General features: G+C 48.4%; 1 protein-coding gene across 3 annotated transcripts in view; it reads left to right on the top strand.

The window, feature by feature from the left end:
* The window catches only part of BDP1 (BDP1 general transcription factor IIIB subunit), a 1,449,812-nt gene that overhangs the window by 102,455 nt on the left and 1,328,900 nt on the right, over window positions 1-18,457 (top strand). For all 3 annotated transcript variants that reach the window (XM_078675286.1, XM_078675285.1, XM_078675287.1), the window contains exon 5: window positions 7,748-7,873. In XM_078675286.1, coding sequence (XP_078531412.1) covers window positions 7,748-7,873 — 126 coding nt within the window. The remainder of the gene's footprint in view (window positions 1-7,747; window positions 7,874-18,457) is intronic.

Raw genomic sequence — 18,457 nt, 5'->3', positions numbered from 1 at the left:
CGTTTTCCTTCTGCGTGGGACTCTGATAGCAGGCTGATAACACTGTGTAAGCCACGCTCCTCTGGGAGCATGGCGGGGTAATTCACCGGTTCGTTGGTTTCCACGCTTCCCAGCGGGCGCATCTCTTCGTTGGAGGTCTCCTTGTGGACTCTGGGGGTTACTAATCTCCGGCTCGTTCTCCAGTTAGCGTCTTCGCTGTGGCGTCTCTCCCTGACGTTTCCTTCCCCAATCCTCTTCCCGACCCCAGGCTTTCGTCCACGTGGGTGATGACGGCGTCCTCAGGAGCCGAGTGTGGAGGCAGTCTACGCCACTTAAAGGAGCCAGGTTGAAATATGTCCAAATCAATGTCTTCTTAGATGTCCCGTTCTCCTGTCTAGGCTTCCATATTTACAGGCTGCGAAAACAGAGGAGGATCTCTACTTGATGTGGAACACACCATCATCCGACCTCATCCTCCTTGGATTCCAGCTCGGAGGTACCCTCTTCGTGACAACAGACCAAGGGGCTGAAGAGATGGAAGCATTAGATGTATGAAGTTGGCCATCCGAAACCACTGAGGGCAAGTCTCCCTCCCCACACACATTCCCAGAGACATTTGAGGTACTGTTGACTCGAGGTGAGGGCAGTGTTACCTTAATAGGGGAATTCAAACTGTACTGTTTGAATTCAAGTCTTCACTAATAAAGAAGACTACAAAAAGTTCAATGTCATGGTGGATTGATGGACTGACAATTAACATCTTAGTATATGTCCTTGTAATAACGGAATTGTTTGGTAACAGATATTGATGTTAACCTATTATCAACCCTGCAGAAGTTACAATTTCTACTTCTACCTGCACTCCCATATGAATCAGGGTTTCATTTCTAAGATGAGTTCCAAGGAAAAAAGCTAAATCTTGTACCCAGCAAGCCTCCAGGGCCTAGATGTACTAAGATTCTGCATCTGCTATTTGGCTGTGTACTTTGGTGAAGATTCAGCGCTCTATTGTCCCTTCAGACAATGTGCTCACAAAGGGGGTGATTGGGGGTTTTAAACTGAATTACTGTGGATTACTCGCGAACTATCCGGTGTGCCCGCTGTGTTGCTTCCACACCCCCAACCATCCATGTTATTTCCCTCCACCCAGGCCACCCCCATGCCCAGAACCTGGATGCCTGACCCTAAGATGGCGCCAGGCAGTGCATAGAAAATGGGGAGCACAACAGGAGGCAAGAGACACGTTGCCCTACTAGAGCTGCACAAGAGAATATGGAGTAACAGCCTAGGAGTACTTATATCGCCTTTACCGAACACCTGCTGCTTATGAGGGAAGCCTTTCACACTCCTCTGCTCAAGGACATTTACTTTGGGAACCCTCCCTCGACTGAGACCTAGCTATTATGACTGATGCCCGGTGGGGCTACCCCAATAGTGGTGGAGCTACCAGGTAGCTAAAGAGGAGATGGGTTTATGGCCTCCCCCCCCCCCCTGCCGTCACCTACCCAGCCGGACCTTGGACAGATTTTCCCCTCGTCTCTACGTCTTTTCTTCCTCCTGCCCCTTTACCCTATCCCCTTACCCTTCCTTGCTCCATTCACCTTGTCCCCTATGTTCTTTAAATGCTTTTCTTGATACTTATGTAACTTTGAACTGATGTTAATTGAAACATTATTGTTCCTCATGTAAAGCACTCTGAATCCTTCGGGTCTAGCCAGCGCTATATAATAACTCCTTAATTAAATATGTTCCCATTTAGTACTCTTTCTCTTTTCGTCTACTTCCCTAGCTCCTATCCCCTCCCCCTCTCCCCTGAATCTCTCCCCTTGCCTGCTACTCTGCCTAGCCCCCTGTCCTTTGTGCCCTTTGACTAAGCACTCCTTCTCCCCTTGTTGGGGAAATATCCAATATTTATACTCTGGAGTCTCAGCGAACCTGCTGAGAGAGCCCACTGCGCCAAGGGAGCCACTCACAGCTGAGGTATGGTATGGCACCCCTTTGCCAAAGCACTCCCTCTTCCCTTTTTGGGGAAGGATCCAGTATGTAGGCCTTGGAGTCTCAGAGCCCCCTCTTAGAGAGTCCACTGCGTAAAGGGAGCCTCTCGCAACAGAGATACGGAAGTGATACCACTTCCCCTGGGATCATAGCTTACTGGACTTAGGGCGTTGCTTTGACTCGTCTACCGGTTTGTGTCCCCGTCGCCCTTCCCCTCCTCTCTCCATGCGGTGTCTCTCACCCTCCCCTCCTCTTTCCTGCCTTCATTATCAGTCTACTTTCCCTGCTCCTACCCCCCTCCCCTGAATTTCTCCCCTTGCCTGCTGTTTCCCATACGTATTTGTGCTTATTGTTTATCTCGACCTTACAAGTAACTATGTTACCATGCTCTAATAACTGTGTAACCTTTGTAACTATTTAACCTGTAACTATGATCTGATTCTCATGTAAAGTGCTCTGATACCTCCGGGTCTAGCCAGCGCTATATAAAACCTTTAAAATAAATTACACAGTTGAGAATGTTTAGCTCCTATGCATTCAAGAGAGTACTGTAGCGGTTTTAAGTACAATTTCATTATGGTTTCAACCCTATTGAAAATTTCATCAGACTTCAAATAAGCGTGAGTACCCTTTACAATGTCCTGATTTTGGTTAGTCCCCTTAGATAAGATGAAAATCTTCTTACATAAATTTCCTCCTCTCTTTTTTTTATCAGGGTGTTCAGTGGCTATTATCGGGCCGATCAGAGCAAACAATTTCAGTTCTCTCTGAATGAGATGGCATCCGAGGAGAATCTTCAGACACATAAAGTCCCATATCCTCATCAGGGGAAACAAGTGGAGGTGACTTGGCCCTTACCCCCTCCAGGGATAGATGCATCTCCTTCTCGAGAACTCCTGCGGCGCAGACCAGAAAAAAATCAGTGGTAGCAATTGTTTTGCCCGCTGTGGAACTAAAAGCAGCTTTCCTTTTGTCCATGTAACAAAAAATGACAAAAGGCAAGAGATAAGGCCAAGGGAGTGGTCCTGACCCGGCCTCTTCTGACTGCTGACGGGCGTGGACAGGGATGCTCTTGGCCTGGTCTTCACAAGCCCGGGGTGGCCAGCCCTGCAGAGCTAATGCAGCGCTTTAATATTGCCAGTGGACCTGAGCCCCTTGTTAGACAAGGGGAATGCTGGGACACAAAGTCCCTCCCCAACTGTGCCTCCCAAGCATCTGATGTAGTTTGTTCCATGAGAATCACAGCGGGCAGAGAAACCACCATAAAGTGCGTCTCGCCCTGTGGAGCTAATGCGTTCTTTAAGAGAGTCAAAGACCTAGGCCCCTCCTTAGACAAGGGGAATGATGTGGGACAAAGTCCCAACCCAACAGGGTCTCCCAAGCACTCTGATGCAGTCCATTCCATGAGATTCACAGTGGGCAGAGAAATCACCATAAAACACTTGCCACGTTACGGAGCTGATGCAATGCTTTAATAGCATCAATGAACTAGGGCCCCTCCTTAGACACGGGGAATGATGAGGGACAAAGTCCCACCTCAGCCTGGCCTCCCAAGCACTCTGATGCAGTCCATTCCATGAGATTCACAGCGCCAGAGAATCCACAGTAAAGTGCGTCCCCTCCATTCCAATCAATTCTACTTCACTCGGTTCACACCACACAATTCTACGCCACAAGGGTCCATGCCAAACAATTCCACTCCATTGCATGGCACACAATTCCACACCACCCACTTACATGCCACACAATTCCAATTTGCTCCACACAGTTGCACTGAACTCCCGCCATGCCACTCCACACAATTCCACTCCACGACACACACTCCACTCCAGGCAGTTCTTCTTAACTCCTCGCAAATCCACTCCACTCCCCTTAATGACACTTCAGTCGACTCTGCACCTTGCCACTCCACTCCACAAAATACCACTGAAATACACTCCACACAGTGCCACTGCACCCCACACACCAGTGTCCCTCCACATCCCATAATGCCACTCCAGATCACACAATATGACTCCACGCAGTATCACACAATGCCACTGCAGTCCACTCAGTGCCACTCCACTTTCTACATGGCTCACTGCCACTCCACTTAATGCCACACAATGCCACTCCACTTCACACTACACAATACAACTCCATTCTGCCAGTCAATGCCACTCCACAAAGTGCCACTCCACACAATGCCACTCCACACCACACAAAGCCACTCCACTCTACACCACACAAAGCCACTCCACTCCATGCCACACAGTATCATTCCACTTCATGCTACACATTGATACTTCATTCTACTCCACACAGTGTCACTCCACTCTACAGCACACAATGCCACTCCACTCTGCACCACACAAAGCCTCTCCAGACAATGCCACTCCACGCCACACAATGCCACTCCACTTCATGTTGAACAATGCTACTTCATTCTACTTCATACAATCCACTCCACTCAATGCCACTCCACTTAATTTTAATTGAATTTATTTAGCGCTTATTACACCGGACAAGGCGCTGAAGCACTTTGCTGCATGCACTCCACTCATTTTGTGCATAGTAAGAAAAGGATTAGTCCTAAACTGAAAATGAGCTAGACGGGCATTTGATGCCTTCAGTTTTGGGCAGATGATCCTAACTCAAGCAAATATTTTTCATGCTGTACCAGAGGTTGCTTATCTGAATTTCTTCTGTATGCGTTATGCACTCAGAGGGTGGTAAACTGTAATCCCTACTCCTGCTTTCAGTGCTTCCCAACATCTTATCCATTTTCCTCACTACTGCCTTCTCCCAACTGTTATTCTTTGCGATAGAATGAATGTAAATTGTGGACCTTTCTTGCACTATAAATCTCTAACCTCGGCTCCACATTGTGTCTTTCATTTTTCATTGCGTGAACGTGTTCAGTAGTCTACAACATTGCATGCAAATTCCTTGCATATAAAGCCTTACTCTTCCTAGTCCTTCTTTTGTGTCTCTTATATCCTGTTCCTGTATATACTTTTGTCACAATGATTAATAAGACCCTGATGTGCGTTAGCAATGGAGCCCCTGGCCTCCCTCGTACGTCAAGACCCCATCATCCGAGGCTAGTCTTGGGACCCTTTTCAGATTGACAAGATTGCCCTATACGCCGATGACGTCCTCCTTTTCCTGGTGGACCCAGAGAGCTCAGGCCCAAGATGCTTGGACGTCCTCTCTGCCTTTAAACGGGTCTCCGACCTCAGGCTCAACCCGGCGAAATCCACACTGGTCCCCCTAAACCCATCCCGGGCTTGCTTCGATTGGCAAACGACCATTGCCGTACGCAGGCAGTCATTCAAGTACTTGGGGGTGCGGGTCGCCCTCCTTCCAGAACTCGAATGGGCACTGAACATCACGCCCCTGGTCACCAGGGCCAAGGCGGACCTCAGGAAATGGCAATCTCTCCCCCTCAACCCCCTTGGCAGGAGTGCCCTTTTTTAAATGATGGTCCTCCTTTTTTATACATTTTATAAAATATTACCCTTCAGCGCCCAGGAAGTTAGTTTCGGGACATAGACGGTGGGGCGGCGGAAGGCCACGAATGTCCCTGGCACATTGCCGCGTACCTCCCTATGATGGGGGCATGGGGGTAACCAATCTACATCTCTACTACTTGGCCACGAATCTCATCTTGATCCATGACTGGTTCGCGGGTGGCTTGTCTGACCTGGCGTGCAGGGGAGCTCACGTCCATGAACTTCCCACAGCTCCAAGCCTACCTGTAAGGGACCCCCGTGCCACAGGCCCTTCCCCTCGTCACCAGAACGGTACTTATGGCCTGGCGAGCAGCCTTACGCCACACGAAATGGGACCGGAAACTCACCAGGCAGACGCCTCTGTGGAGTGGTGTTTGGCTGGAAGAGGTCTCGTCTCTCTGAGACTTCCCACAGCTCCAAGCCTACCTGTATGGGACCCCCGTGCCACAGGCCCTTCCCCTCGTCACCTGAACGGTACTTATGGCCTGGCGAGCAGCCTTACGCCACACGAAATGGGACTCGGACACTCACCAGGCAGATGCCTCTGTGGAGTGGTGTTTGGCTGGAGGAGGTCTCGTCTGTCCGAGACTTCCGTCGATGGGACCACATCGGGATCTCGCTATTAGGAGATGTCTGGGTTGGGGACCACATCAGATTGTTTGCAGATTTGCAGCAACGCTACTCCCTCCATTCCTCCCAATTTTATAAATACTTACAGCTAAGGCATGCCCTCCAAATACACATTCCGTCTCCACCTCCTTCCCGGAATTCAACCCCCCGGAGGCCCAAGTGATGACGGAGATCCTGGGCAGAGGGGGGGTGTCGCCGATTTACCGCTCCTTAGTGAACAATGGCCGGCATCCATGGATCTGCTACGGGCCCGCTGGGAAGGGTGGCTGGGTCCCCTGTAGGACACGGACTGGAGGGACGCCCTCATGGCCCCCAAGACCTTGACGACCTCCTCCAAGTTGCGTCTAGTCCAATTCTATTACCTTCATACGGCATACCTCACACCAGCATGCCTCTACAGCGCCCACCTGCTGCCTTCCCCATCCTGCACGCGATGCAGCCACGCTCCGGCGGACTTTTACCACATGATTTGGCAATGCCCCGTCCTTGCACCATTTTGGGCGGGGGTGGAACTAGAGCTCACACAGACCCTAGGGTGGGAGGTTCCCCATGACCCGCTATGCCTGATCCTGGGGGTGTTTGACGGCCTCGATGGCTCCCGGGCCGATAAACGCTTCCTAAGAATGGCGGTGGTGGTGGCGAAGCGCGATCTAGCGGCACTCTGGTCCCAGGCCAACCCACCTACTATGCGGAAATGGAGAACGGGAGTGGTGCGGAACCCAGGAGGAGTCCCTCTTTGAGGCCCTGGGCTACTTCAATCTTTTTGGCAAGATATGGGGCAAATAGTTCAGGGGTGCAAGTGTGTCGTGTACAAGAATGTTTATAAGCAAGTGCTTTACTCACTCCACAAGTGCCTTACAAGTCTATGTTGTCTTTCTCTCAATTGTACATTATCTAAATAATGTGCCTGATTTCGCTACCACTGTATCTTGTGCTTTGTTCTCAAAAACCAATAAACTTGATTATCAAAAAAAAATAAGACCCTGATGTATTGCGTACTTGTAACCTATGCTCTCACAAAATACATTCCATACTTACTTAAGCCCTACTTTGAAAAACTGAGAAGTTTCCCATAAAAATTCAGAGCATTTTTCCTGCATGTTAGCTTCCCCTTTATTAAGCTCCCTTTTATCGTTTCTTCACATTATTGCCATTTCATCAGGCATTTGTGAAATATTCACACGTTTTGCTGAACCATTGGCATATAATTCTGAAACTTTAGAGGTGTAAGGGACTGAACGTAGCTTGTTAATCTTCATACAGTAGTATTTTATGAAAATTGATTCTAACACACTTCAGTGCATCATCTGCACTGGAGGTTGAGACAGTGGGGTTGGATTTTGATACTGGTCATCTATCTACATATTAAGTAGGTATAAATTAACATAATCCTAGTGCATGTTGCATTACCAAGTGGGTTGTTGCCTTAACCCTTCTCCTCTTCTACCATAGTACCATAAATATGATCTATGATTCAACCCATGTCCAACTGTACATGTTTCTTGAACACCTGTGGCTTTAGTACTAAATTGAACAATAACAGATTACGACGATTTCTTTTGTAATCCATGGTACATACTGCAAGAGTGTTGCTTAGTTTTAAAATGTTTGTATGTTTTGCAAAGCTCAATATTTTGTTTGCATTGTAGACCTGAAGAGAAAAACATAATTGAAGCTGAAGAAAATGTGGAAGAGGAAGAAAGCAATGATGGTCCTCTCCTCGTTCCCCGGGTGAAAGTGGCAGAAGATGGCACTATTATCCTTGATGAAGAGAGGTATTGTAAAACATTGATGAAGTAGCAAATTTAAAGAGTTTGGATTTGTGTCTACAACCAGAGTTCTCTGTAGAAAAGCATGGGTTCTCCACCCAAAGCTACAGTACAAAGACCCTCTTACTGTGAGCTGTGAACACTCAGTGCCTCTTTCATCCAGTATCTGTGTTTTACGTTTTTAAAAGCATGGAGTTTTCCATCCAAGACAGAGGGGAGTCTTCTCCCTGTGTCCGTTTGAGCCCCACAAGCACGCTCTTGTTGTTTCCACGGTGGAGCTGCACAACTCGCAACTCAAGAATCACAGCCCAGTTTCAAGGAAAAAGTCTGTTCTTTCAGGATAGGGCAGTCACCCACCAGGCAAATGCTCTTAGCGATCCTGTCCAGTGTCCCAGGCAGTGCACCAGTTTTCTTCACTTCAATCTAACCGACACCAGAGACACAGCACCTGTACCCTAATCTCAAGTCCTTCCCTAACTCCTGTATTGCTCTGCTGGTGTACTGCTCATTCGTTGGGGCCACACATTGCATCCAGTGTACCCAGGTATCTCTTGGCCAACAAACAAAGGAGCAAACTTGCATTCACTTTAGGACCAGGATTCAGAGGCATGATGTTAGGATCTCTGAAGCAACCCTTGTTTCAAAAGGGGTAACTTCAAGTAAGGCCTCCTCGCCATTCTGGTCGGTCTGTGACTCTCAGCTGGGCATGATCCACGATTTCTCCTTTCTGATTTGTGACCCCGTCTTTCGCCCAAGACAGTGGCTGGGGTAAACACTTCATTTCAGGGCTTCCGCCTTCACTGAGGTCCTAGTTGCCAGCAATGCCTGTGCTGGTTACCTTCACTTTGGCTTCAAGCTGGACTGATGCTGACGCTGACTCTCCAGGCTGAATCTGATGTCCGGGCCCCTCTGGCAATGGTTGTAAAGCAGCAAATATCTATTGGTGGACAGAACAAAAGGTCTTTAGACAAGGCACAGAAACAGTCTATCAACAGAGAGGATATTGGCAAAATATTTCTTAGTCTTGGGACGCCCCATATATTAGCAAGGCACCCAAGAACCAGTTTCATCTATCTATGAGATAGAAAAAAAAACCAGCCTGGACCTATTGGCAAGTATAAAAGGAACTCTTTGGTGAACAAGAGTAATATATCACCCAATCCCAAGCAGCCAAGGAAGTCTGTATTAATTTACTAAATTCAGAGGAAAAAGAGAAAAACAACACAGACATACTCAAAATCCTTACATTGGTGTATTCCTGTGTACTAATCTGAAAACTCTCAAAAAAGAAAATGTTCTACACTTTTGCTCATAAACTTTACATTACTTGTACAGGACTGCAGACACTTCTAAAAATGATTCTTCTTAATAAAAGCACCTACATTGTACGTTTTAGGACCATGCTATCATGTTATAGGAGAAGCAGGAAAATCTAAAACTGCTAATTTAACAGGGTTCTTATCTATAAAACAACATTTCCTTCAAAACATCTTTACTAAGGATCACATGGGCATCTTCCCTGCGTTCTACTTTTCTTGATCCAGACTATGCAACATCAGCTCTAATAAGGACTGTCCGTTTATTTACACAGACTAGCTAATAAAAAACTAGCAATGCCCTTGCAAAACTATGTAGCATGGAATAACATACAATATTGGTGTTATCACCTAAGACTTTTAGAACAAAAACTACCCACATCTAGCTGCCCTTAAAGGTCAAAATAAGGGAACAACAATCTAGACTACTGAACCTGTCATAATTTCATCAAACAGGATGGGCAGTAACATAACATATATATTTTATTTATTTTATTAATGCTAATAATGTTTAAAACAGTATTACTGAATAGCCAATTAAATGTCTCATTGCTATTTCACAGACAATTTAGACAGGCTAAAAAAATTGAGAAAAGGAGAGAGCAACATACATATTACCTAGCCTTAATTTGTGGAGGAGATAGCCTCCTTCCCCCATTTTGACAGTAGGAAACCTGAAACAGGTTTCACTTCTATCAACACTATCAACCCCTATGTGTAGCAACTGGGCATAAACAAAGTTATAGGAGGTACACATCACTTTTGAAAGAGCTAACAAAACATGAATACCCAAACCCCAATCCTTTTAGCAAATGTACAAATGAACTTGAGGGCACATGAAGTCAGAGTCAGAGTCAAAAACACTTTATTCGATTAAATAAAAATCATAAAAGTATGCTATACATACAAAGTTGATCACAGGGATATACAAAAGAATTTTTTATATAACAAGATTAAAACAAGAGACATTATGTGCAAATTTCCAATAATACAAAGATATATTTACAAGGATTTTACAAAGAATTTACATCATATTTACACTGTCTATAGTAACCTACAGAATTTCGGTTCATTTACACAGGATGTACTAAAGGGTATGATTGAATGATCTATTTATAATAATATTTACAAGCCTATAATACAATCATTTTATAGTGCTACCCTGGCAAGGCGTACGGTTTTTTACAAAGACTAAATCAGGTAGTTGGTGATTGAAGTCTTTTTCGTCTGGACCTAATAGACATTGTAAGGAAATTTGCTACCCCATACATAATTAAAGGTGTTTCCATCAGCTGTAGGAACAAAAAAGCCGGTTTAACTTGGATAAACATTTGTTCTTTTAATATAGGCTTAATATATTTCTCTCTAGCATTTCTAAATAATGGACAAAAAAAGAAAAAATGCACAGAATCCTGGTCTGAGAAATCGTCACACTTGCAGGGGGCGTTCTCACGGGGCTTACACCATTTACTATATTCACCCAGCAAAAGGTGAGCCTGATTGAATCGAAATTTAGTGAGAAGCCACCGGTGGAAAGGTTTATTTACTATCGCCAAGTATGGTTCGATAGCTAAGGATGTAATTGTCAGGAAATGTGATCTCACGGTTGGCTTCGTGATTTCGCAAGATTCTCTTTCAGCTTCTCTTTTCTTTACATATTCCAATTTTACCCAACTGATGTCATCTTTTTTTAGGCCTTCAGGATTAGTATATAGATCAGGGCGGCCCAGATATCCTGCTGTTTTTTTAATGTATGCAAGCCACTCAATCTCTGCAACTCGATCCCGCCCCATGCAGTCTTTAATGATCTTGTGATTAAGTGTTAAATTGGGATTAAGCCAAGTTTTAATCCATGCCCTTAATGGTGCCAGGGACAACATATCTTCAATATAACCCATCCCTAATTCCATATGGATTGAGAAAGCAGGTGTGGATTTTGGTAAGCCCAGAACAGATCGCAGGAATATATTCTCTGCTCTTTGAATGTGGGTTGTGTTCTTATAACCCCAAATAGAGGCTCCATATCTAGCTATTGCCAGGGTTTTAGCTTTATATATGGATAGTATGGCCTCTGGAGGTTTGCCGCCAAGGCGTTTTGCGAACCCCAGTATAGCAGCAGATGATCGTTTTACTGCAGCGGTCTTGTTCTGGATTTGTGGTGCCCATGTCCCCTTCTCGTCGAACACCACTCCTAGGTATGTAAAGGCTTTAACTTTAGTAAGTGTAGAGCCATTACAGAACAAGGTTCTGGGATTACTCTTGCAATTACCCACAGCCATAACATGTGATTTTCCTGCATTAATCACTAATTCCAGATCTTGCATGAAAGCCCCAAAAGTATTTAATAGATGTTGAAGACCCCTAGGGGTCCTTGACATCAGTACCGTGTCGTCGGCATATAAAAGTACCGGCATCACGGAACCACCCATACGAGGCACATCTGTAGAGGCAATTTTTAGGGACTCACCCAGTGAATTAATATAAAGGGAGAAGAGCATAGGTGCCAAAATGCACATGAAGTCAAACTAAATTTCATTGCCTCAGCTTTTAAGCATTAATGCTGTATAAATATGGCAAAGCTTATCTGTTTTTTGTTTTTTTTTGGGAATATATTTTATTGCATTTTTTCATGAAATTACTGGGGAGTAAAATGGTGTAGCAGTAGCACTGATAAAATATAACATTTCACATCCATTGTCTGTATATAGTCATACACATGAAGAAAATAAGACAGGTGAAAGCATAGTGTGACAAGGATGTTAAATACAGCTGTGCATAAACTTCTCTTTACGACAACAGTTTGCTAGGAGTACAACTGTCACTCAGTCTCGTCCGGCAGAACCAAACCTATATGATAAGGTACCTATGGTGATAATGTGACAAGTATATGAGGGATTTGGGCATGTCAGGAGACTGACAGCAGTGCCTCTAGAAGGTCAGATGCAGTGCGTCCTGGGCCACTGTTGGCTTCCCTGTTAGAAGGGGGCAGCAAGAGGGAGCTGGGCGGTTGAAGTATTTCCGCATAATAGAGCATACTCAACAGGTGTCATCATCCCTCATTCTCAGGGTGTGCCTCGTGTGCACTGCCCGTGTGTGTCTCATTCGTCCCGGTGGGGTGTCTACTCCTGTGCATTCAATGGCATCATACAGTCACCAACCATAGCACAAGAGAGATGATCTGCAAATTATCTATACCCAATACCTTTTGCTCATAACTATAAACAACTAGTAAGACCTTGTGGAAACAGGGACTGAAAAATAACATAAAGGGAAGAATCCAAAAATAAAAATTTTGAGTTAAGGTGCTTTTGTTAGGACAGATTGTACTGGAATACGGACAGAGGTGTGTGTGTGCATGTCAGTGCGTCTGCAGCGTGGGTCGTCCAGCGCCCGCGCCGCAGCAGTGTCGGCAGGGGGGGGAAGGCATCAGGAAAGGTCCCAGGGGTCATGCTAGGGGAGCAATCAGGTTGATTAGGGGATGGGGGGGCAGGCGATGATCAGAGGGAGGAATTTCTATGCGATCCCTCCTTGTAGGCACGCCTGATGAAAGGCAGCCAGGGTGTCATCCCAAGTGTGAGCTATTGGATACTTACGGAGCCCCGCAGTCTCCTCCCTACGCAGAGCCACGCTTTCAGCCTGTGCCCAATTATCAAATGAGGTGCGCCAGTGCAGGGCCCGGGGAGGTTCACCATTTTTCCAGCGCCTGGTAATAAGCCTCTTTGCTGTTATTTATCCCAGGTCCCAGAATCTGGCCTGAGTTTTCGTCTGTTTCGTCCGCCTAAACATGCCTAACAAGCAAGCCTCCCATGTATGTGGCAAACTTCCCCCCGTAGCCGCCGCCAGAGAGGTCAATACTGCTGTCCAGTAGTCCAGCAGGAGTGGACACGACCAGAGCATGTGTAAAAAGTCTGCATCCACCAACCCACACCTGGGGCACGCCGTCGCTGTAAGGCTATAGTAGCGGTTTATTTTGTCCGGGGATAAATACGCTCGGTGTATAATGTAATATTGGATAATTTCGAAGCCAGAGTTGCGCGGGACATTCAATGCTCCAGCCAGCACCCTTGTCCATTCTTTATCCGTCCAGTCTCGTCCCCTGTCTCCGGTCCATTTATCGCGCAAGCGCTGTGAGATGAACTGAGTATGTGTATGCAGGGCCTGCGCTAGCCAATGGACAATGTGGGAACCGTTCCCCATCACATTCAAATACTGTATTAACAAATGAGTTTGTGGTTCTTCCGCGAGGGCACCGCAGGCCTGCGAGAGTGAGTGTATTATCGTCGCGTGCGTTAGGAATTGACCGACAGGGAGCCCCGTATTTGCCGCTAAGGTCTCGAACGGACTTAGGACACCATCCACAAATAGGTCCCCAGTCCTTCTAAATCAGCTCGTGTCCAGCTACTCAGTGTCGCCTCCGTGAGAGCGCCACCCTCCCAGGGCATTCCTAGCAATGGCAAGTTTGGGGCATACGGTTTAATGGAGCGCGTGAGATTCGGACTCCTCACATAGCACTTCCGTGCTACCGCCAGATGTATTTGCTCTGGGCATTGGGTTTTAGCTAAAGGGTGGAACAACGCATGAACTTGCTCCGTCGTCATAACTGCGTTGTCCGTGGCAGTGTCCTCCAGGTTCTTCCCGCTCAGCCAGTAGGTCACCCACTGCAGCTGGGCCGCCAAATAATAGAGTTCCTGATTAGGGACCGCCAATCCCCCATTCTCTGCCGAGGCATACAGTGTCTTAAGCGCCACTCTAGGTCGCCCCTTGTTCCATATCAGTCGTCTGGTTAGGGCTTCTCATTCTCGGAACATTCGGGTCGGGACGTAAACAGGAAGATAGGCATAAAAGTAGAGCAATTTAGGTAACACTATCATTTTCGACAGTGTAATGCGGCTTGGGACATTGAGTGGGAGGGAGCCCCAGAAAGTTACCTGAGTCGTGAGCGATGTAACCGCTCGTACCAGGTTACCATCCAGCAGGTCAGTGGGGTTCCGGTATATGTACACTCCCAGGTAGCGGAAGGTGGTCGGGTACCAAACAAGTCTTTCACCCAGTACCTCGATGTCACTCTCTGGGGTGTCGACAGCAAAGAAATATATACCTGACTTTGCCCAGTTGACCCTAAGACCCGACATCTCCCCGAATGTGCGAAATATATCGGTAAGTACTCGTGGGAAGCAGGTTAGATCTCGAATGTAGAGAAGCAAGTCATCTGCGTACAGCGACACTGCATGTAGTCCGTCGGTCAAAGGGATGCCCCAGTCCGCGCCGGAGGCTCTGAGCTGCGCGGCCAAGGGCTCCATCATGAGCGCAAAGATTAAGGGAGAGAGGGGGCACCCCTGTCTAGTACCTCTGCATACTCTAATTGGATCTGAGAACAGTTTGCCCGTTCGGACACGTACAGCAGGTTCCCGATACAGGAGCTCCACCATTTGGAGAAAGGCATCTCCCAAGTCAAACTTCTCTAGCACTAACCTCAGGTAGGGCCACTCCAAGGAGTCAAACGCCTTCTCAAGGTCCAGGACCAGGCACCCCGAAGAAGGCCATTGGGCCAGAGCTAGACTCTGGACGACGTACTGCGAGTCGGCACAAAACCGTTCTGGTCAGTGTGCACTAAGGCAGGCACCAAGGGAGCCAGTCGCTGGGCCAACATGGACGCCAGGATCTTCTAGTCAGTGTTGAGGAGGGCCAGCGGTCTATACGAGCCCAAACTGAGCTTATCTTTGCCCGGTTTCAAAAGAGATACTAAGTTCGCCTCATTTAATGAAGGTGGGAGGGCCGAGTCCGCTATAGCCGCCCTATACATGCGTAGCAATTCGGGAATGAGGATAGCAGAGTAAGCTTTGTAGAACTCCGCAGGTTGTCCACCAGGACCCGGGGACTTGCCATTAGAGAGGGAAAAGATGGCTTCACGTAATTCTTCCGACGTGAGCGGTGCCTCTAGGTCTCCACGCTGTTCATTAGCAACTACTGGCAGATGCAAGGTCGATAAATATGCCGAAATGTTGTCAACTGAGATTCGCAGTCGGGAGCGGTAAAGGTCTTCATAATGCGACTTGAAGGCCTCGTGGATATCCCTCTGCGTGTAAACAGTGGTGCCTGGTGCTGTGCGTATAGACATTACCGGTGCGGTCTGAGCGTCTCGTCGAATCAACCATGATAGCAATTTGCTAGGTTTATCACCTAGGCGATGCGTTCGCGCCGAGTGACCCGCATAATTCAGGTTCTTCAACTTGTCCAACAGTTGTGTGTGCCGCTCCCTGGCCGCCGACAAAGCCCCGTCATCCCCCCCCGCTGCCTCCTGCTCCCCCCCAACAGGTCAGATTCGACCTGTGTCAGTTCCGTCTCTATCTGTTTCCTCATACCCGCCTGCGTTCCCAGACAGTGGCCCCTAGCGACCACTTTAAACGCATCCCATTCCAATTGCGGGGAGGACGCTGTGTTGTCATTTTCTTCAAAATACTGCAGTAGGCGGACCGACAGTGCCTCCCTATATGGAGCGTCCAATAAGATGTCTGGTTGAAGTCGCCAAGTCGGTATCGGTGGGTGGAGGCGTTCCCAAGCAAAGTCGAAAGTGTGAGGATTGTGGTCAGAGTGGGTGCGGCCGAGGTATCTGGTATCTGTGACATGTGGAAGTAGGTCGCTCGTCATCATGCATCTATCTAATCTGACGTGAAGTCTGTGCGCTCATGAGTAGTAAGAATACACCTTTTCATGAAGGTTACGGCTACGCCAGGCATCGTGTAGGTCCCACTGCACCGCCCAGTCCGTAAGTGCCCTCATTGCCCCAGCTACTGGCGTGTCTACCAGGGGAGGAAATGAGCGGTCTAAAGCAACATCCAAAACAGCATTGTAATCGTCCCCAAGAAGGAGCGGCACTCCATGCAATGGGGCCAGCACTGTAGATAGCTGCCTGAAAAAGCGCCCCTGGTCAGTGTTAGGAGCATAGACGGAAGCGAGGACTATGAACTGCCCGTCGCAGCCATTGCATATCCATTCTACCTTCCCTGGCCCCAGCCATCCCCCCCCCAGCTACCGGCAGACCCACAAAACACGGCAGACACCCACATAGCGCTTCTAAATATACTCTCACATGTCCGTATGTTCCAAGGAAAATGTAAGGGGGATTGAAAAAGTCAACCAACTCCGCGAAAAGGGTAAACAACAACACAATGCCAAAAGGTCGACAGCAGAACATGTTGTCGTCCAAACGCTCTTATGAGCTAAGGAATCCGTTAGTTCAAGGGGGGTGTGCTGAGTGCCTGGCTCTGTCCTTACGCTAGCATCATGTGTTCAGGTTGAGGGTGCCTCCCCTCGCAGGTAGTTCTCGGCAGTCGGCCCAGCTCCAGTGTCAACCCCCAGGGAACGGGGCCCAGAGCTCCCGGGTCCAACACTCAACCACCCTCCAGTGTCTCAAGTTCACTGCTCTGCACCTCAGTGTTTCCACCAATCACCCCAAAATGGAGAAGCATCTCACCGATAGGGGGACAGTGAGGGTCAAGCTCTCGGCTGGGCAGGATGGCAAAGCTTATCTGTTAATCAAAGTTCACATATACCATTATATCGTTTTCTATCACATGAGAGCATAAAGTGCTTGTTTTTTGCCCCCCCCCAAAAAAAGATAAAACTTCTCTTTTTTCCCTGCGCTGCCATCTTGTCTTTCAAAAAGTTTCAGATGTCAAACCAGACCATGCTCTGGTGGCCCTGCCAGGCTTCCTATTCTGTGTGCAAAGTATTCCATGCAGCTTTCCCTATTCAAAGTCACCCTGAAAAAAGAAAGCTGACCCATTCCCCTGTTTGTCAGTTTAATAACTTCTGCTGGTTTTTATACATATTTTCAATTGTAAGCAGTGTGTAATATACTTGTCTAACAATATAGAAGTCAGCTATTTGTATTATACCTAAATGTATGCATTTACTGAAGCCTAAGGCACTTTTAAAGCTGCTCTGAATGGGAATAGTACTTGTATTTGTCTGTTTCGTCATTTGTAGCGCATTTCACTTTTATTGTCCCGTTGTCACTGCTTGTTCCCTGCCCCACCCCGCTCCCTGCCGCTGCTTCCCCGCGGCCCCACCCACGCTCCCTCCAGCATCACCGCACCGCTCACCCCCCCCACTCGCCACCCCGCTCCCGCCTCTCAGCTGCTCCTCCTTCGCCCCGTCCCCCCAACTCTCCATTTATGGCAGAGTGCATGCGTACGCGCAGCGTTGACGCGCAGCGGGCGCGCCGATTGTGCGCCGAAGGTGCGCCAATGGCAAGCCCGTCTGCGCCCGTCCGCGCCTGGACCGCGCCCAGCGCCAGACCCCCTGGCCCCCGCAGCTGCCAGCCCACCCGCCGGACCTACGATACTGCCACCCTCAACGCACTCAATACCGGCCGAATCCCCGGCTGCCATCGTGCCACCCCAGGACGCACCCACGGACCCTTCACCTGCCAATCCTGCAAGTTCTCCTGCATCCGGACCTGCACCGCACCCGCCAAGCCGAGCACCAGCAGCAACCACCTGAAGTGCATCCTGCTCAACACCCGCTCTGTCCACAGACACACCGTCGAACTCTGGAACCTCCTCGACTCCACATCACCAGACGTCGCCTTCCTCACGGAAACATGGATGAACGCCTCCTCAGCGCCCGACATCACCATCGCCAGCCCGGACGGATACAAGATCACCCGGAGGGACCGCGTCAACCAGACCGGAGGAGGCATCGCCATCGTCCACAAGAACACCATCCGCATCACGACCAACTCCGACGACACCCTCACAGCCGCCGAACACCTGCACTTCCAGATACACACCGACCCCAAGACCACCCTCCGAGGCACCCTCATCTACAGACCCCCGGGACCACGCACACAATTCAGCGAAGACATCGCCGACTTCATTAGTCCGCACGCCCTCCCCTCCGCTGACTACATCCTCCTTGGGGACCTCAACTTCCACCTAGAGAACAACAACGACAGCAACACCACCACCCTGCTGGACAACCTCGCCAACCTCGGACTCAAGCAACTGGTGACCACCCCCACCCACTACACCGGCCACACGCTTGACCCCGTCTTCTCCTCCAGCAAGGACATCTCCTTCAGCCACACCACCGGACTCCACTGGACAGACCACAGCTGCATCCACTTCAGCTTCAGTAGGACCACCACTCACCACCACCCGCAACAGGTTCCCCGCAGAAGCTGGAACAAGATCACCATCGACCAACTCACCACATCCCTGAGCCAGAACCCTCCCGCCAGCTCCACGAACCCCAACCAAGCAGCCAACAA

The sequence above is a fragment of the Lissotriton helveticus genome, chromosome 2_1, assembly GCF_964261635.1.
Source record: "Lissotriton helveticus chromosome 2_1, aLisHel1.1, whole genome shotgun sequence".
NCBI lineage: Eukaryota > Metazoa > Chordata > Amphibia > Caudata > Salamandridae > Lissotriton > Lissotriton helveticus.
Note: the sequence above shows the minus strand (reverse complement) of the source record. Positions and strands in the feature narration are given on the sequence as shown.